The sequence below is a fragment of the Heloderma suspectum genome, chromosome 16, assembly GCF_057233095.1.
Source record: "Heloderma suspectum isolate Gila_16-S chromosome 16, 16-S_ref, whole genome shotgun sequence".
NCBI classification, from domain to species: Eukaryota; Metazoa; Chordata; class Lepidosauria; order Squamata; family Helodermatidae; genus Heloderma; species Heloderma suspectum.
Genome location: NC_139473.1, coordinates 9826998 through 9847985, shown reverse-complemented (window position 1 = coordinate 9847985; position 20988 = coordinate 9826998). Strand labels below are relative to the sequence as shown.

General features: G+C 44.3%; 1 protein-coding gene across 6 annotated transcripts in view; it reads left to right on the top strand.

Moving 5' to 3' along the window:
- Nucleotides 1–1933: 1933 nt before the first annotated feature.
- Nucleotides 1934–20988, top strand: part of MSI2 (musashi RNA binding protein 2) — a 546823-nt gene continuing 527768 nt past the window's right edge. For all 6 annotated transcript variants that reach the window (XM_084822450.1, XM_084822448.1, XM_084822454.1 and 3 more), the window contains exons 1-5: nucleotides 1934–2464; nucleotides 2939–2979; nucleotides 3571–3652; nucleotides 4286–4370; nucleotides 8716–8757. In XM_084822450.1, the coding sequence (XP_084678576.1) occupies nucleotides 2403–2464; nucleotides 2939–2979; nucleotides 3571–3652; nucleotides 4286–4370; nucleotides 8716–8757 (312 nt within the window). In that variant the 5' untranslated portion in view covers nucleotides 1934–2402. The remainder of the gene's footprint in view (nucleotides 2465–2938; nucleotides 2980–3570; nucleotides 3653–4285; nucleotides 4371–8715; nucleotides 8758–20988) is intronic.

Here is a 20988-nt window from a genome sequence, read left to right as displayed (position 1 = left end):
ACTTATACCTTGTAGCACATACACAATGACATCTGTTGCACTATTTTGGATAATACGGAAAAAAAAACGGGACATAACACTAGAAAAGTGTTATGTAGAATGTACAGTGTGCCCCAACAGTTATCAATGCCGATAAAAAGTGCTAGCGGAGATCTAAACCTGGTATAAGGGACAGACTCAGGGTAAAGTACTAGTGTACAAAGCCCTAAATAACTTGGGACCAGGATACCTGAAAGAGTGCCTTCTCCCTTACCAACCTGCCCGGGCACTGAGGTCATCGGAGGGCATGGTCCTGGTGGTTCCACATGGACCTATGGCCCGACTGGAGTCTACAAGGAAAAAAGCCTTCAGTGTGGTAGCCCCCTTCCTGTGGAACTCCCTGCCCCTAGAGGTCAGGCAGGCTCCAACACGGGGTTGTTTCTGGCACCTCCTGAAAACAGCACTGTTCCAGGAGGCATCCCTTAACTGACTAGCTGTGGTTTCTATTGGCATTCTGTTTTTTAAAAAGCATAATTTTAACATGGTGTTTTAATCTTTTTATTCTTTTACTATTTTATCTTTCATGTTCACTGCTCCAAAATCTGTTTTAGATATGGAGCAGAATACAAATATTGTAAATAAACAAATAAAATCATAAGAACATAAGAAGAGCCCTGCTGGATCAGACTAAGGGTCCATCTAGTCCAGCATTCCGTTCACACAGTGGCCAACCAGCTGTCGACCAGGAAAACACAAGCAGGACATGAGTGCAACAGCACCCTCCCGCCCATGTTCCCCAGCAACTGGTGTACATAGGCTCACTGCCCCTGGTACTGGAGGTAGCACATAGCCATCAGGACTAGCAGCCTTCTCCTCCAGGAATTTGTCCAACCCCCTTTTAAAGCCGTCCAAAGTGATGACCACCACTACATCTTGTGGCAGCGAATTCCAGAGTTTCACTATGCGCTGTGTGAAGTCGTCCTGCCTTTGATCTGTCCTGAATCTCCCATCAGTTAGCTTCATGCAATGACCCCACTGGGTTCTAGTATTTTGAGAGAGGGAGAAAAATGTCTCCCTATTCATATTCTCCACGCCATGCATCATTTTGTAGACATCTTCCCACACCAAGTCCTTCCTTTTCTCTGTCCTGAATCCCCCACCAATCAGCTTCATGGGAGGACCCTGGATTCTAGTATTATGTGAGAGGGAGATCCCTATCTGCTTTCTCCACACCATGCATAATTCTGTACACCTCTCTCATGTCTCCCGTGACCCTCCTATTTTCCAGGCTAAGCGATCCCAGCTGTTGTAACCTCCCCTGCTAGGGGAGTTGCTCCGGCCCCTTGATCATTTCAGTTGCCCTTTCTTGCCCTTTTTCCAGCTCTACAGCCTCCTTTTTCAGGTTCCAGGGGACCGGAACCGCGCACAGCGTTCCGAGCGTGGCCGCACCACCAAAACGGGACTTGACTTAGGCATGGCTAACTGAAGCCCCATTCCTTTCAACGGGTCGACTCTCAAGCAGGACCCACACTGGATTTTTTTTTATTTTTTTTTAATTTTTTTTACCCTTTAGCTCCCTCGCCCCCCTCTCTCTTCCTCCGTGCGTCTTGTTCTCACTTGAGCCCCGCCAGCCCCGCTTCCATGGGGAAATCGGGTCAGGGAGAAAAAGGAAGCAGGCAGGCAGAGCGCAAGGAGGCAGGCAGGGCGTGCAACGCGCCTCCTCGCCCGGCGCAGCGCCTGACTGGCGCCCAGCCGAAGGATCGAGGTCACGGCCGAGCAGGGCGCACGGCAGCCGCTGCGTTCCTGTGCGTGCGCGCAGGAGAAGGAGCCGTGGCGAGGGGCGCGGGGGGGAGGCGGGCGAGGAGGGGGCGGAGCCTGGGCGGCGATTGTGACGTCCCCCGAATTGGTTACTCCGCGTTCTAGAACTCCGCCCCACGTGCGTTCTGCGGGGGGGGGGAGGAGGAGGAGGAAGGGGGGAGGGAGCAGGCTGGCTGGGGAAGGAGGATGGCTGTGCGCGAAGGGGAGAGAGCGGCGAGGGGGGAGGGAGAGAAGCGAGGCGCTTGAGCTGAGCCGAGCCCACGTGTGAAGGGCTCCGGCTGGTTCCCCCGGCTTCTCTCTCTCTTTCTCCCTCCCTCTCCCCCCCCACCCCCCCCTCCAACCAGTAATATTCACCGGTAGCAGGGAGGACAAGAAAGAAAGAGAGAGAGAGAGAGAGAGAGAGAGGGGGAGAAAGAAAAGGAAAGAAAGATAAGAAGGAGAAGTGAGCGGAGGAGGAGGAAGAGGAGGAGGAAGAGGAGGAGGGGGGGGCAAAGAGGGGAGGCAGGACCAGGGGGGAGGGTGGGGGGTTTCTGTCTGGGGGGGCTGTTTTCTCTCTCTCTCCCTCCCTCCCTCCACGGGGTTGAGCCTTCTCCTCGGTTGCAGCCATGGAGGCAGATGGGAGCCAGGCGATTTCTGGGAGCCCCACCGACTCGCAGCACGACCCTGGGTAAGTTGGATCTCGCCCGCCCCGCTCGCTGGTCCCTTTTGCATGCCGACTTTATTATGTGCTCTTCCCTTCTCCCCTCCCGCCGCCGCCGCCGCCCCCGTCCCTTTTCCAAATCTGGGATAAATGGGAGAGAAACAAGCCCCATGGCTGATGTTGCGCCGGGTCCCTCTGGATCGCTTTCTGTCTCTCCCTCCCTCTCTCCCTGAGTTACTCACCTTGGGTGGGTTGTGTTGATCTGCCTCCCACCCCCTGCCCCATCTCTGCTTCACCCCTTTTTTTGCTTCCCCCCCCTCCTCCTCCTCCTCCTCCTCCTCTTCCTCCTCCCCCCTCCCTCTTCCCAAGCCAGGCTCTCTGATTCCCTCACCCCCCCCACCCCCCTTCCCACCTCTCCCTTCCTTTTAGCTTTTGTAAGTTACACGTCAAAATGGCCGATCTGACATCTGTGCTTAACTCAGATATGTTTTCTTCTTCCAGCAAAATGTTTATTGGCGGCCTGAGTTGGCAGACATCACCAGGTAAGGGGGCGAGGGTGTGTGTTATGTGTGAGTGTGCACGCGTGCCGTGTAGGGAGAGGTGGGGGGAGCCCCCATCTCCCACTCCACTCCGGTCCCTCCAGCCCTGCCTCCTTTGATAGGTCTTTGTTGTTATCCCAGGTCAGTTTCCTTGGGTTCTCCCTCCTTCCCGGCCAACAACACCCCCCCCCCACACCACCTTCCGACACTCTCACACAGGCACAGACAGACACATGGTTGTGCCCCGTACAAGGTTAAGAAGATGAGATATTTTATTTGCTCCATATAAGAGATCTGTTTCTCGAGTCCTCTATTCGACCTTAAATTTGCGTGCGCGCACTTTTAAGGGGTGGCGGGCCGAGGTGGGGTGGGGGGGGAAAGGGGGAAGCAAAGAAAGGTTTGTCTTTTCTGGTCTACCCTTCCCCACCTTCTATGAAAGAAAATTAAATGTTACTCTTCTTTTCTGAGTGGCCAGTTTTTAATACATATTTTTGAAAACATTTGCTTCTGTTTCCTTCTCTCTCTCCCTCTTCCCCATCTTTTCCTTTTATGCTCTATCTCTGCCTCTTTTGCTTTCTTTATTCTGCCCCACAGATAACCTTAGAGATTATTTTAGCAAATTTGGAGACATTAGAGAATGTATGGTCATGCGAGACCCAACGACAAAGCGCTCCAGGTAAAGAGATCCTCACCTTTTAAACCAAAGTTTTCTTTGCACAGATATTCCTTTGTGTGTGTTTTATGGAACTGTGAATATGTTGTCTGTTTATCAAGTGTCAACAGTTTTTTTAAAAAAAATTCTTGGAGTTTAAAATCTTTTTCCTTTTTTAAAAAAACTTCTAAAGTACTCCTGATTTGAAGTTCTACATCCTATTTATAAATGTTGACATTGGTGGTGGGGGTGGGTGGGTTTAAATTTGTGGGAACCTGTTATGTTTCAGAGTACCAATTGCACAAACTTACTTGTCCTGTGTTTTCGGCTTCTTAATCCTCCTTTTAAGAAAGAGGATCAGATCCTACCTGTCCTGTAGTTTTTGATAAAACAAAGCATGAACTGAATGTGCAAAGTTAAGGGGTGGGGTGTGTGGAGGGGAGGTAAGAGAAAGGGTTAACATTTTTAGAAATGTAAAAGTCTTCCTATCCACCTGAACCCTAGCACATTTTAAGGAGAAGGTGGTACTTTGAAAGAGGGCAAAATTAGAATAGAGGATGAAAGTGTGTGTGTCTTTATATTTTTGCCGCTTCTTTTTAGTGCCGGGTTCTTGCTGTCCCTGTTTCCCACCCGCTCTTGTTCTTTGTCTCGTTTCAGGGGGTTTGGTTTCGTTACATTTGCTGATCCGGCAAGTGTAGATAAAGTATTAGCTCAACCTCATCATGAATTAGATTCCAAGACGGTATGTTATATGATGTGGCATCGATGTTTCTGAGTCTGTGTGTGTGTGTGAGTTTAATGTCTCCTTTATTTCCTGCAATATTATGACTGTGACAGGCTCATTTAAAGAGACAGTGTCCTTTTTTTTGTCTGCTTAAGGTGTACCAGGGTGATGGGTTTTTAATTCAGTTTTTACTAGTGAAATCAAAACCAGGCTGTCACTGAACCTGCACGTTCATTCTGGCTTTATATAACTCTTAAAAACACTTACTAAAATGTTAACTAACTTGCCAGGCACTTCCAATTTTAAACCGGTTCATGGTGCCTAGCTTTCTTCTGCCAATTACAACTTAAGCTACTCTGCTTAAGAAAGTATGCATCCATGTACAAAGTTGTGGCTTGGGTTGGATTAGAAAGCTGCGGGAGGAAATCAGCCACTAAGTTGCTTTACAGATCAGAAAGATGCTTCTTTTGATCTGATTTTTTTTTAAGTTACAAGTTTTAAGGGCCAAGTTACAATGCATAAATCTTCAAAGTCCTTTTCTTCTCATTGCCCTTCCAGTTATTTGGAGGGCGAGGTGAGGAGGATGTTTTTTTTTAGTAACCTAACAAGTAAGGGTGTTCTGAGACTCTGCAACTAGTACGCAGGGAAAGCTACCTTGAAAACAGAAATGCAACAGTGTCACAGTCATTTTTTTGTTTCTTGTTGATGGCATCCGATTCCAAAATCATCCCATTGCCCTGTGCTGAAAACCGCTTGCTATGTTAGTCTGATTTAAGAGTGTCTTAAGCTCCCCACCCCCCAATATATCCAATACTGTATCAGTTCCTAACCCATCTGTGGTACCAGAAAGGGAGGTTTGTGCCCTGGTAACTTCACTGCACGAGTAAGGTTTGGGCAAACTTATTATTAAAAGGATACCATTAAAGGCGGCCTCTGTTTAAGCAGTTTCCTTCTGGGGTGGGGGCATGCTTTTCCGAGAAGGCAGAAATCTAATTGCTGCCACTGTCTAATGCACACCCATTACATTTTTATAATTAGTTTTAATGTGGGTGTTGTGTGGATTTTTTTTAAGTAGTACATATTCCAGGTTGTAAATGTGGTGTGTGTCTTTAATGGGAGGGTTTGAGAGATTATGCTCCAATGTTACTAAGATCTGTTATGTAATTAACTTGCTTTAAATTAAATGGGATTTTCCTTTCCATCAGTGCCCTTTCATGAAGCAGGTAGATTTGGGGTGGGTGGGGGGAATGACTTCTAATAACTTTATGTACAAAGTCTGCCATGCATGTAACCCATGCTTGAACATTCCTTAACTATTTGATTGTGGGGGGCAGAAGTTCATAAGATTCATCTGTGCTCCTGAGAAATCAGCTGTGCACCTACAACTTAAAAAAACAAGAAGTTTGCCAAAAATCCAGGCAGGTGAAATGCTTTGAGTCACATTAAAAGTGGTGTCTTCAGTTGCACCAAAAAAAAAAAAAAGGTACACTACTCCACAAATGAATTCCTAGAGTGCATTTGTGGCTATCGTTGTTTATAAAGTGCAGTTAAGTGCGTGGCACTTCACAGAGTGATGAAAAGGACAGGTCTTCATCCCCAGGGAGCTTAGAATCTAAATTTGATGCTGAGGAAGATAGAAAGGTGGGGGGCAAAATGAGGCTAATAAGTGATGTGTGCAAATGTTGTTCATATGCTTGAGGTTGGTAAGGGTTACTATGGCTGGTTCTGTGTGTGTGTGTGTGTGTGTGTGTGTGTAATAGTGCTAGGAAATGGGTTGAGCCATACCTGCATTACTTCGTTTATGATGCAAGCAAGACAAACTGCATCTGTTTAATCATAACGCAGTGCAAACTCACTTGAGTTGACTTAGGATATTTGTCCTAAGAAGTCTCTGTTTCTCCAGAGTGTAAAGAAAGAAGCTAAGATGAGATGTCCTCTTATTAGACCTCTGATAGTTTCTTGTCCTTTAGTACTGCATAGCATTTGACTCTGTTTCAACGTTCAGCGCAGGAAGGAGCTCGGTTGGGTTTTGACATGGAAGTCGTCGCTGTTGTTTACAGTTACGTTAAAAGCTTGGTTTAGGTAATGGCCATTTGTATCAGAAATAGTATTATTAGTCATTTCCTAGAGGACTTGTAGATACAGTAAGTAGCATTGTATCTAACTAACTAATTTTATTTTTAGTAGCCCTTTTTTCTGTTGGCTGTTCTTTAAATAGTTGACAGGGATACGCAACAGGTATGGATTTGCTATGTGGATTGTGTCAGTTTAAAAATGCAGACAGCGTCAAAAGATTTATTCCAATTTGGAAACGTCGTAGCGCTGCGTACAAAGAATGCCCACCCTTTGGCGTTTCAGTTTGCTTGTTTTGTGTGTATCACACTTCTATGGAATTTGATGTTATTCAAATCTCTGCCACTGGAAAATTGGAGAACAATATTGTGGGTGTGTGGTTCAACACTGGGCTATGTTTCTTTCCCCGCACTTCTTGGTTTCTGTTTATTTTTTTGTGGGGCGAGGGGAGTTGATGTAACCATTGTAAGATGCCTTTCCCCCACCCATCCCTATGCTCTGCCCCTAAACATTTAGGCAACTCAATGGTAAATCTACACCTGTTGTATTTCTCTGGTAGACAAATACTTAGCCAGTGCTGAATATATATATGTAGATAATGTTAATCTCTATGAAAGGGTTAGCTTTTTAGATGAAGGACTTATGAGTTTCCTCTGTATGCTTCATGAATTATTACAGTGGTTCATAATCACTCATTTCTCAGGTATATGGTTTTTCTTTTAAAGAAGAAATAGCTGGTAGAATGGTATGATGGCACATGCCAGCTAAGGGGCACCAGTTGAATGAAAGTAGCTTGAAAATGTCCTGTCTTACCCAAGCAGCAAAGATATTTTCTACACCTACTGAAAGCGATTCTGATGCTCTGAGCAAAAGTTTCTGTTAAGACTCAATTCTGGATGGCAAACAAAAGTTAGGTTTTCATGGCTGGTTGCCATTTTTTTTTTTTTTTGAGGCTGCAGACCTATACCCATTTATCTGGGACTTATTTTTGCGTAATCATATATAGGTTTGTGGTGTGAAAGGCTTCTGTTAACATCCCCATATCTTGGCTAGCAATATCACTTCCCGTTGACAGAGATACAGAAACAATTTGGAAACACACCTGTACTCCTTATTAGCCACATGCTTACCATATCTAAGGTTAATTCATTTATAAGTAGCTATGACAGTGTGGGCATCCTTGTCTCTGCTCTGTACTGCTTCCCCCTCCGTTCTCTAAATTTGTCACTCAAAAGGTTATAAATCTATGCCAGGTATGTGCAACACTTTGATTACTTTGAGTGATTTCAAAATATTTCGGGCAGTGTCCAGAGCAAAGTAGATTGGAGACGGATATCTTGGTCCTGTACACATTGTCTAGGGAATGAATTAACTGTAGTTGTTATTGTTCTGCAGTAACCTTGAGTTCTGTAGTTTGGTATGTAGTTCTGTCGCCTTATTTATTTATTGTTTGTGTTGAAAGTGAAAGAGTGAAGGTAGCGACAAATAAATAAATAAATAAATCAGGAAGTGTTATTGGATTGAACCAGTTAAAAAAAATCCAACACAGCTAAATCTGCCTGAAACAGATGACTCCTTTTCATAAAAAGTTAGCATTGGATTTTGAAGACTGTTTTTGTGCATTCAGAATTGGTGTTTTAAAAGTGTCTTTATACTTTTTTTTTCCTGGATGACTGTTAAAAAATTAATCAGGGTTGCAGTTGTAAAACAAAAAAAAAGGAAAAAAAGGTTTTCTTGCAGGCATTTTAGCTGAAAAAATCATTTAAAATTGGCAGTTGCTGTTTTAAAAACAAACAAAACTTCTCTTACACTGTGGAGGCATTAACAGCCCAAAACAAAATAAACACAAAACAGCCTGAAGATTGCAGATGGTGAAAATCAGAAGGTTTTGTAGATTACAGTTTCTCTTTCTAAAATGTTCATTATTTTTTTTTTAAACAAGTAATCTACAGAATACACCAACCCATGTCTGGCACCCAGGATTTGATGGTCAAATTAGCATCAGGGAACTCCTGGTTCTACTAAATAAAAATAATAAAAAAAAGATTTGGGGTTAGGAGTATATTGTTCAAAGTTCACAGAGCACACTAGTTCCCTTTCTAGTCCTACACTGTCCCCATACAACTGCATCCCACCCCAACAGCTTCTTCACCCACTAGTTACCCTGCAAGACTCTTGTACCTGAGAAATGAGGGATTCATCATTCAGTGTAATCTTTTTGTTTCTTCTGCCTCTCTGAGGAAAATGCGCAAATTACGTTGCTTTCCATTTTTCTCCCCCCACCCCACAGATTGACCCTAAAGTTGCATTTCCCCGAAGAGCTCAGCCTAAGGTAAGAAAGAAGGATCAATAATGGGGTTTTTTTTGTGGTTTTTTTTTTAAGTGTACTGAGACTCGCTGTTGCTGGGCAGTGGAAGTTTCAAAACAGGGAAGGATGGGGAGGTGTGGAGAAGAACTTGCAATGAAGGTTTTGAAGGCTGGTGTAACTGGTGTCTTTCGGGCCTTGAAAACTACAGGAGAGTTGCCTTGGGTGAAATAAGGCCTGTCTGCAGCAGAAGCAGAAACATCTCCTTGTGAAGTGCTCTGTGTCGTTGTGCATCTGGTGGAAGAAACCTGTGGGTTTTTTTTTTTCTCCCACCTTCCTCTGGTCTTAACAGAATATTGCTTTGTTGAGCAGCTGTGATATGTTGACAAAGTGAACAACTTGTCTGTTTGAGGTTGTGCTTTCCAGGTTTGTTCTTTTGCTGAAGGATGGGGGACAATTTTCTCCTGTTTGTTCTTTCTCGGACAAAAAAGTTGCTGCTCCCCTCCCACTCTTTGTAGCGCGTAAGGTTCTGAGAAATGCTTGTTCGTAGGCTTTTGAGCAAGCAAACTTCTGGCTGGAATTGGAAGGCCTGAGCTCTTCGGAGAGCTGAGCACTGTGTGAAAGAAGCTTCGAAACAAAGAGCCTTAAGTTTGATTGGATAAGTGACCTGTTCTGGTTTTTTTTTTCTCCCCCCCTCCCTTTAGGGCCGCCTTGTTGTAATGCATTCGGTTGCTTGCAAGGGCATGTCAGTCATGTTCAAAAGAGCTTTTGTCTGAAGGCTACCTCCGAAAACAAAACTCTGTACCAAGGTTTCTGTGAGCGCCAGCTTTCGGCATTGGCTGGGTGTTAGCACGGTGTGGCTGCTTTTGCCTCCATAAAGTGAAGGAAATACTTTTGGTCTGTGTGATGTTTTTCTTTTAAGTGCAGGCTGAAATCATTCTTCTCAATGAGTACAAGAACATCTAGCATTAATGGCACATCCCCCAGAGTGTTCCTGCAGTTGGGACTAATTAGTTCTTTCCACTTGGACATGAAACTCATGGCTAGTGTCCTTCTGTGTGTTCTCCTGGAAGGGAAGGGGTGTGTGTGTGTGTGTATGTACAATTGGTCTGGAAGATGGTATGGGATCACTTCCTGGTGTCCAGTTTGGTTAGGGAGAAAGGGGAAATGTGGCATTAATGAAATGCTTCGAACTGTAGTCCAGCTCAGGCATGAGGTAGTTTGCACAGGCATAAGTACTTTGGTAGGTTTGGTGTGGCCTCCTTTAAAAGCCATACGTGAATGCACAGCCTTATTTTCTTAGAATGTATGTGTACAAGCAGTGAATGAATTTGGTCTGTTTACTGGAGCATTTGCTGGGCTAGTAGGCCCACGTTTCGACAGAGTTCTCTTTGACTCTTTCTCTCTCCCCGCCTCCTTCGTTCAACTCGGAGGAATCTCAGCTGCAACAGCTTTTTAATTCGCTTGGTTTTCAAAGCCAATTTATACTGACTTTTCTTAGAGTTATTTTTTGTTGTTGCTGTTTTTCTGTCCATTTGTTAAGAGGAAGGATGTCTTGAGTATGATATTGCTGGCACAGGCCAACAAGGGAATATGTGTCAAAAATGGATCAGGAGAGACTGTTCAAATGGAACACTTCACGAGAGATGGGACTTCTGTTGGTGTTGTACAACAATAATATGAAATGTAAAAGTTACATCCAAAGAACAGTTTGCAGTTCTTTAGGAAAAAACTAGTAGGGTACTGCCTCAAACAATATTGAATTTTAAAAGCTAAAATGAATATGCAATTTTAGCAATGATTTATTTATCAAAAGTATCCCCCCCCCTTCATCCTAGTTTATCAGAGTGTTGTACAAGAGGCATAAAAACCAAAATATGCCACAGTATTATACAATAAAACCATAAAACAACATAACTGTAAAAGAAATCGAGCATAAAAAGTGGCAGAGCAAATAGACAAAGAACAGCATAACAGTTTAAAATACCTGGGCAAATAAGTGTGTTTTAATCCGGTGCTAAAATAATAACAATGCTGGTGACAGTCAAGCTTCAGTGCAGAGGGCTGGAGGAAGACCCAAAAGGTGGAGAAGTCCAGTTCTTTGCTTTCAGTATGTATATTCCCATATATGATGATGTCAAAATATAAAAACCTTTTGCAAGTGGTTCTTCAAATATGTAAAGAAAAACATCAGTCCAAAATGCACAGTTGGGCATATATTTACCGAATTCCACAAAAATGTGCAAGCTTTCAAGTTCTACAGAACTCGCCTAGCTTGATGAAGAGTTCTGGAGAACTGGAACACTCGCACATTTTGGTGGAATGTTGGTTGGTCTTGTTAAAGGTATTGCCCAACTGTGGAATTTGGATTGTTTTTTCCTCGTGAACCAGCTCGGTTATCTTTGTGTTTTTTAAAAATATATAGTGGTAAGAGAGAAGAGTGCCCACGCCTAGCTGTATTCAGCTATTAGCACAAGGCTAGCTGTATTCAGCCATTAACACTGAAATCCTATGTGTGTCCACTCAGAAGTAAGTCCCATTGATTTCACTGAGGCTTACTCCCAGGTAAGCAGGTCTAGGATTGCAGCTGAAGTCACCTTTGCATTTTTTAAAAAACACAGTAACTGCCAAGTGACTCCTGGGGGTGATTTACAAGCCAAATGAGCTAAACATAAAATCTGTCAACTCGGCAAAATTGGTTGATTTGCTAAAGGGCAGCAGTATCGGTCACAGTTGAAAGCCGAGTGGAATGAATATTTTTACTCATCTTCTAAAGCACAACAGTGAAGCTGCTTGGTGGGTTTCCCTGAGGAGGGCATTCTACAGTTGCAGTGCCATAGCCGAGAAGACCCCCACTCTGAGCTCCTCCAGAACAAATGTTCCTTGAGCAATGCAGCTGAGAGCCAATAAGACATAAGGCCAAAGCTCACTACTCCTCATTTGGGGTTGTATCCCATGTTAGTCCTACTTGGAGCAGACCGATTGAAATGAATAGGACTAATATGGGGTACAACCCTTGCCTGCCTTCTGCAGGGCAATTTCAACTGTAGCTCAGTTCAAACATTGCACCAAAACATTCCCCTGCGCCTCTTAAAATGCACCAGGAAGAGGCAGAGGAGAGGATTTAATATACACAGCTTTTTTCATGTGTTAGAAGAGCCTGTACCCGGCTTGGTTCAGATATCATACCCAACCATGGTTTGCCCTAACCATTGTTTAGATCCCAAGCCATGGTTTCAGCTTCCAAGTGTCTCATGGGGGAAACTGTCATAGAGCGGCTTGTCTGCTTTTGTTTCCTGCCCTCTTGGCATTTGGATTCGGATGTTTGCTCCTGTCTTCTTAGTGCAAGCAACCTCTAGAGTACAGCAATGGATGTACTCTAGATTCATAATAAGGATTGTTAATTCAGGACATCATGCCAAACCCAAGTTCATGCAAATCCCACTTCAAACCATGGTTTCCTGCACATGGCTCATTGGTGGATTGTAAGCCATGGTTTGTCGACTCAGGCATCATACCAAATCATTGTTAAGCTTCCATAACTGTGGTTTGGCAACAACTGAGCTAATGAATTGACAAGCAACTTGCCAAGAAACAATTTCCGCAGCAGTTAGATGAGTACCTGAAAAGGCCATGCTATATATGTATTTTCTAAAAGGCATGTCTGCATTCTGTGACAGTACAATGGTTAAAAATAGTGATGTACAAATCCTGGAAGGGGAAATTTTATTTTTCAGCTCCATTTTTCTGGACTGATTTTCATGTAAAATCCCATCTGCATATGTGAAGTTTTGGTTGGTTCTGTTCCTCCTGCCACTCCTTATAGTAATGTTTATTTATAGGTCCAGAACACTTTCATATTGTGGGGTTCTTGCTGTAGGTTGCACTGCAATATTGGGTAAGAAGACTATAAACCTAATGATGCAGTGCAACCAAAAACAAAAACCCTGAACATAAATACTTAAGTGTCCTGTCCACGTGCATTTGCTCCAGATTGCACCGATTCCACAGCTTTTGGTGCAATTACAGGAGATGGATTGGCATGAAAGGTTAAGACACCATACGGATGCCTCTGAATTGGTAGGGAAAAGAGTTGAAGAAATGCAAGCCTACTAATTGTCTAGTCCTGCACCATGTGCATTGATGTAGCAAGTGTGGCAACTTGATTAAAACTTTCTGAAACTCTAGTAGGTTTTTCAAAGGCCAGACAGATATTTGCTGTGGCTGCTCAAATTTTCAGGGCAAGATTCAGAAGTGCCAGAAGAGCAGTATTCAACCCAGGTTCTATATTCTGCCAATTTAGGAGGCTACTGCAGTGTAATTAAAGAGCATCATCCAGCCAAAGTTAAGCAATTCTTAAGATCTACTATTTTTTTAATGGAGAAATTTAAGCACATGTTTCACTTCCCAGTTGAACTCCGTGGGGCTGAAAAATGCTTAACTTTTAGTTGGGTTGTGTCCAAAAGGTACCTTCTTCAATGCTTGGAAGTGTTCAGGTTACATACAAAGCCAGGTACAGCCATAGTGAGTTCTCTTTGTTTATAAAGTACCTGTAAGTTCTTTTGTTTTTACACTCTGGCCTGGTTGACACACAATGATAAACAAGGTTTTAAAAAAATCCTGGGGTTACCGTGAATAAGCTAGTGTGCCTGGCTCCTCCAGCCATTAGGAGCAGGTGTACAAGCCAGGGGGGTTGTTCAAACAACGCGCTAACCCATACTCAGCAGTTGAGTGTGGGTTGTTTGTTGAACCCTAGGTGAGTGTGTTGTCTGAACGCAGCCAGGGTGGCGTGTTAACCATGAAGTGTGGCTCGTTAACCACCCTGAACAACCCAATGACAAACCATGGGTTCTCAAGGTGACTTGTTTGAGAAGATAAGCCACCCTGGCTGTGTTCGGACAACACGCTAACCCATGGTTCAAAACAAACCACACTGAACCACTGAGGGTGGGTTAGCATGTTGTGTGAACAGCCTCGACTCTCTTGGTTAGTGTTACGTCCAAACCAGGAACTTGGTCTTATCTCTCGCCTGACAAGCCAGAGTTGTAACCCAGGGTTCAGACATAATGAGTTCTGGGTTCGGACATAATATTACCACGCCAGAGCCTCTCTGTAGCTGAAGTTCACTGACACTATTTTGGCTTTTAGGATAGTTTCAAAAGCTTTTGCGGTGGCCATAAAATAGCTACCAAAACTTTTTTTGCTAGTTGCAATGTCTTCCCTATAGCTTAGTACAAACTTCTTTTTTTAGGCTTGAAGTCCAGGGTCTGGAGTTTTGGTAACATGATAATTTCTCCTAATGCAATCAACCTAAATCCTCTTTGCATAGAGTTCCCCCCCTCCCCTATGAGTGTCTCAAAGGTGCAATGAAAATATAAAATGTATGTCAGCTTCCATGTTCAGCATGTGGTTCCCCCAGGTGGAAGGCCTATATTTTGTCTTGCACCTGCTTTTTGGATATTTCTTCTTATTAATCCATTTTGATTTGGCAAGGTTTGTGTTTTAAAAAGGGCTTATAAATGGGAGGATGCGTGAAAGGATATCGAGGACTGACAAAAATCTAACAAGGCAGAATGGACTTGATTGTTAGTGGCATTCATGCTTTCCGACTACAAAAATGTGTGTTGGCTTTCTTTTAAGATCAGCTGCCTAAATAAGACTTCTGAACTGAAAAGTTAATTTGCCCTAGTTCAAATAGCTTGTGTTTGCTTTCAGAATGTAAAAATTCAGCTGAGCTAGTGGATGGTTGAATCCACAGAAATTGGTTGCTCCTGAAATAGCTGTTCAGGTGTGAGCAAACTCTCCTGACCTTGACCCCTAAAGTTTTGCAACCTTAGCCCGCTCTTTAGGCATGGTAGTTATCTTTCAGTCAAGGCTGTTGGCTGGTGTGTGTGTATTTACAGTAAAGCTGTTGGTAATATGAAATATGCAGTGCAGTATTTTGTCTGCATGCGGTGTGAATCCCTTCTTAACAACATCAGAAGAGCCCTGCTGGATCAGACCAAGGGTCCATCTAGTCCAGCATTCTCTTCACACAGTGGCCAACCAGCTGTCAATCAGGAACCCACAAGCAGGGCATGAGTGCAACAGCACCCTCCTGTCCATGTTCCCCAGCAACTGGTATACATAGGCTCACTGCCTCTGGTCTTGGAGGTAGCACATAGCCATCAATACTAGTAGCCATTGATAGCCTTTTCCTCCAGGAATTTGTCCAGCCCCCTTTTAAAGCCATCCAAATTGGTGGCCATCACCAATTCTTCTTGCACAGTATGTGCCTAAGTCATTGGCCTGGTCTGCACATAATGCTAAGCCATGTTGTGGTTTGTTGAAATCTTGCTTGTTATGGTGCCTGACTTCATCCTTGAAAACAAACTATGGTTGGTTAACCAGCTACAAACTGCAAATAGGAGCCAAGTTTGTTGTTGGCTTATGAAGTCTGGCTTGTTTCAATCATGGCTTGTTGTGATGTTTGAATCCAGAACCATGGCTTATCCTGGCTTGTTTGCACTGCTGTCCACAGTGAAATAGATGTGTTTCACAAGAGCAGCCTGGAAACGAAAGTGCTGTGAAGGCTGCCATAGTGGGTGGAAGAGAAACAAACCAGAAATAGGGAAAACATGCTGCAGTTGGTTTGTCTGCAAGACAATTCATGGCTAAAGCAACAAACCATGGTTAACCTAAACCATAGCTTAATGTTATGTGCGAACGCAGCCATTGTGTGGCTGTGATCTGTTTTGTGCTCAGTGCAGTCTTGCAAATTAGTTCACAAAAGCCATTAGCCTGCCTGCACACACAGTTCAAAAAGTAGCTGCAAGGGTTTAAACTAGAGCACCAAGTTCTGATCATATAACTCAGGCCTTGAATCATCTTCATTGGTAAGCAGTTTGTTCCAGGGATCAATTCAAGATGCAGCAGTTCTAACTTTTAAAGCCCTTTAATAATCTAGGGCCAAGGAATCTTAAGAATCACCTTTTCCTGCATGAACACGCCCAGGCCTTAAGACTGGTGTTGGAGGCATTGCAGCTGCCATTAGAGGTACAGCACATGGGATGACAACAGGGGCCTCTTCGGCCTAACTCAGGGGTCCCCAGCCTTTTTGGACCCAGGGGCACATTTGGGAATTTGAGAAACTGCCATGGGCACTACCACAAAATGGCTCCCGTAGGGGATGTGGGTAGTCACATAATGGCTGCTGTGGGGGCCTGGCTAATCAAGAGTTGGCAGAGGGGAGAGAAACAGCGAGGCTAGAGGCTGGGAGGGAGGAAGACATAGAAAGTGTCACTTCCTGGCCTGCCCAGTATTCCGTCCACACCGAAGGACATGTCCATCTTTCCCCCTTTCCTCCACTCCCAGCCTCTAGCCTTTCTGATTCTCTCTACCCAGCTCCTTTCCTCGCTGTTTCTCTCCCTTCCCTGCCCCTAGCGTCCTCCTTTCTTTCCCTTCCTAGCCCCTAGCCTGGCTCTTCTCTCCCGCTCACCCCTTTATCTTGCTGTTTCTCTCCATCCCAGCATCAGCTCCACTATTTCTCTCTCCTCACCTCTTTACTTTGCTGTTTCCTCTGCTCCTAGCCTCCCGCCTCGCTCTTTCTCTCCCCTCTACCTCTTTGCCTGGCTTTCTCTTCTTGCCCATTGAACAGCTGATTTGCAGCAGGTTCAGGAACAGGAAGGAGAACCTGACACACTAACATTTTTCAATTTCTTATTAATTTTTGTGTGTGAAGGGGGCAGGGAGCAAGAGCTGTGCACGTGCCATTGGAGGTGCCCACGGCTGCCATGGCAGCCGTGGGCGTCATGTTGGGGACCCCTGGCCTAACTCGTAGAAGCCCTTCCCTGGTACGATCCACCAGGTTCCTTCTCTTCTTCTGTTTAGACATGCACTTAAGACCCATTTGTTCCAACAGGCGTCTGATCATTAGAGGTTGCTGCGTTCGAACTTGTAACGGATCCCTTGATCTTGCTTTCGAGTTTTATTACTCTCTGTGTTAATTGTGATATTTTATTGAGTCTGACGTTCACATTGTAGGATGGGTTTTCTAGCCCTGTCGTTTGAATATAAATTCAGGAAAATGGGGTAGTAAATAAATAAAAGCCACCTGAGGTTAGACATTTGTGGCCTAGAAGAAAAAAGAACCACCTTTTGTAAAGCCTGCCACTTCCTCTTAGGTGACTCAAGTGGGTAACTATAGGGAGATAAGCTTTTAATACACTTCATCCTTTGGTTGTGTTCATCCTGCTCAGGGAAGGGCTAATCGGAGGCTGAAGCAAGGTGGCAAACGGGCCCCTGAATAATGAGGGAATCTTGAATCCCTTTTGTTTTCTCTTGGGCCAAGTGACTGTAAAGGACAGCGGCGGGTCTTCATTTCTGCAGACGTGTGTGTGGAGTTCAGAATTTGACTGCCAGGGACTTGTCTTAGTGTGCAAGAGTGGGCAGCAAAAAGACAGAGTGATTTACCTTTGTTTTAAAAAGTGCCATGTCACTGATTTAGGATAGCAAGGTCGAATTGCCATCCTAAGATATTCTTGGTCGTATGGACATAGGAAGTTGCCTTATAACAAGTCCGGCCACTGGACCATCCAGCTCTGTGCTATCTATTATGATTGACAGTGGTTTGCCAGGATCTCAGACAGACTGTTTTCCCATCTCCTGCTCCCTGATTCTTTCAGCTGGAAATGCCTGGGATTGAACTTGGAATCCTCTGCTTGCAAAGCAGGTACTCTACTACTGATCTATGAGACTCGCCAAGAAATTATGTAAACTAGCCCTTCTAGTAGGTGCAGAAATATGGGGGTTGGACTCGATGGCCTTGTAGGCCCCTTCCAACCCTACTATACTGTTTTATGATTCTATGATTCCTTTTATCCTCCATTGGCCCATTGCAGATGTAACAGTTAAAGAGATGGTTAAGTGATTGTCGCCAGTATGTCTGTACCTGTCTATTCTATATTATCAGTATTTGGATGCCTCTAACAACGCCAAGCGATTAGAAGGAAAGAAGATGCAGTTTATAATGGCTGGAAGAAATATTTGCCCTTGTGAAATGTTTTTCTTTAAAATAACGTTAACTTGGGTCTCCCTGGTTGCTTCTTTACATTGGATTACAAGTATGTGTAATCCTGAACTACTTGTGCTGTCCCAGGCAACTGTGCCTTCCATGAAATTTGCCGTAGCATTTGTGTAATTCTTGGTTTCATGGGTAATGGTAGAAGGGCAGGGACTAACTGGTATAACTTTGCATCTTTGGTTATGTGGATGATGCCAAGAAACCAAACCCATCGGCCTTCTAACTTCAGAAACTTTGATACCAAAGCATTTCGTTGTCGTTTGAACACGGAGAGCTTTATCAAGCTCTAGTGGTAATGTGCATGGGTGAGAACAAAGATCAAATCTGTTGTGTTTTTATTTCTCTATTTGGACGGGAGTTCTGAGCCAACAGAAGAAATGCATCTCTAGTTGCATGAATCTTCTGAGCCAACAGAGGATTGTTGTTGTTCTAAATGGCTGTAAAGGAGCCTTCCGTGACCTGGTGGCCACCAGATGTGTTGGACGACAACTCCCAGCATGCGTGTTATAGTCCAACACATCTGGAGGGCATGGGGTTGTGGAAGGCCAGCCCACTGTTTAAAAAGATTAGTTGCTGACCGGAGAGAGATTTTATAAGATGCCTTTTCCATATGAAGCTGCTGAGATTATAAGTATCCTTGGAGGCCTTGCTTTAGGCCAGGGGTTGAGAACCCATGGCTGTCCAGATGTTGTTGGACCACAGCTCCCATAATCCCTGGCCATTGACTATGCTGCCTGGGTCTGATGGGCTTCTGAGTCCAACAACATCTGGAGAGGCACAGGTTACCCAATTCCTGCTTTAGGTGCTCCTGGCTTTTGGAAGCTGGTTTCGTTCCTGGAGACAGGGTCTTCTCTGCGGTGGTGCCTGGTGCTCTCATCACGCTCTTAATTTTTTAGTGGCAACTTATCTCTGCTGTTTTGCATGCTTAAATCAGCCTCCACCAATCCAGTATCCTCCAGGCAGCGTGGCCAAATGGAAGGTACACGTTTGGGGAATGGCTGGCTTAAGTTTTTAGATTGCATTGTTAACTTTTTTTTAAAAAATGGTATTTTGTATTCTCTTTAAATTGTGTTGTTAGCCATGTTGAAAGCCCAGTGCAGTTCAAAAAGAGAGTAGTATTAAAAAAGAAGAAAAAAAAAGTACAACTCTATGATATGAGAGACAGCATCATGTTGGTTTTTTATGCTGGAATAATGTTTTGTATCGTTGCGCTCTAGCTGTGTAATGCATAAACTGCTCTGGGAGCCATTCCTTCTGAAGAGTGGGGTAAAATTGCTTTAAGGCGCAATCCTACAGATGTTTGGACAGAAAAAAGACCTGCAACTCCAGCATGACTGGCTGGGGAATTGTAGGACTTTGTTTCTGTCTAAACATGCATAGGATTGCACCCTATAAGAACAGATAAATAAATTTGGAAAGGGTGGGGGAGGGAGGGGAGAAAGACAACATATAAATGAAATTCTGTGATTAATGGTGATGAATAAATAATACTCAGTTATTAATAAATAACAACAACAGCAACGTAAGTATCAAGATTAATCCTGTGCTTGCTCTTTGGCCATCTTCATGGGCAGAATGGGAACAAGCATCTTGTTCTTGGGGTTTCCCCACTTTCTGGGTGGGTTTATATTTCTTCCCTCTTAAAAAGGAGGAGGCGATACTCTTGTGTCTCGTGTATCAAGAATATCCTCCCCGCACACTAGGGTTTTGCTGCTGGGATATGGGGCAGGAGAAAGCCAGAAAGAAGCCACATGTAGGCTTTCCCAACTTTCTGCCTACCAGGCACTCAGCTGTTATCAGCCCGGGGGTAGGTCTGCTAATGACTGATCTAAAACCATCAAATTCATTTATTTGTCACTGCCAGTGACAGCCCACTTAATGATAATAGATTCTTCTTCTTTTGGCCTGTTGCTTTATGTGATTCCTTCTCTCTTCTTCCCCTTCCTCACCCCCGATATGCTGAGAATCGACATCACTGAGAAAACACAGGTCTTATTTTTAGCAAAGATGCTGGAAATAGCGTAACACAGCATGCATCTTCGATATAGCCTCTGCGGTGGGAAATGGAGTTAAGTGTTCCTAATTTTTATCTAGATGCCTTCTCAAATGTGGGCATTAGGTTGGTACTTTTCAGGGCAGGTATGTGAAAGTAGCTGGATGGGTGGCAGCTGTCGGGGGCGGAAACACTTTCCACGTACCCGTGCCCAGCCTGGTCGTGTGCGCGTTGGCAGGCGCTCAGAAGTGAAGGATTGTGTTAGGTGCTGGTACAATTAGCTGGTTATGAGTTAGGGACAAAAAGTGTGTGCGTGAGGCGTAATATACCAACTATGCCCTTATCTGGACAGAGAGCCTAGCTACAGTTGTCCATGCTCTGATAACCTCTTGTCTGGATTACTGGAATGTGTTACACGTGGGGCCGCCTTTGAAAACGGTCCAGAAACTTCAGCTAGTCCAAAACAGGGCAGCAAGATTGTCAACAGGGACTGGCCAAAGAGATCACATTACACCAGGACTTTTCCAGCTGCACTGGCTGCCAGTCCATTTCCGGGCCCGATTCAATGTGCTGGTAGTAACATTCAGAGCCCTAAAGGGCTTGGGGCCAGGTTATCTGAAGGGTTGCCTCCTGCCATATGTGCCTGCCTGAACCCTAAGCTCATCTTCAAGGATCTTTCTCCATGAGTCCCTGCCAAAGGAAGTGTGGCGGGTGGCTACTAGGAAGAGGGCCTTTTCTGCTGTGGCACCCTGGCTGTGGAATGAGCTCCCTAGAGAGGTTCGCCTGGCACCTATGTTGTACTCCTTCTGGCGCCTGGTGAAGACCTTTGTATTCTCCCAATAGTTTCGCATTTTAACTTCCTAGTCTTTTAGCGTTGGTGTGTTAAGTCTGTATTTTAAATCTCTGCATTGTTGCTAGGTTTTATTCTGGTTGCACTGTTCTATTGTGGTTTTAAGCTTTAATCTTTTATATTGTTTTACGCTTTGTGGTTTTAATTTTTGTGAACCACCCAGAGAGCTTCGGCTGTTGGGTGGTATAGAAATTAATTAATTAATTAATTAATTCACACACACACACACACACACACACACACACAGGATTCCAAATAACGTCTGCCCAGCCTTCTATAAATGCAAGCAAAAGCGACTGGACCAGGCTCTCCCAACCTGGTGCTCTCCAGATGAGCTGGGAGTTGGGAATTATG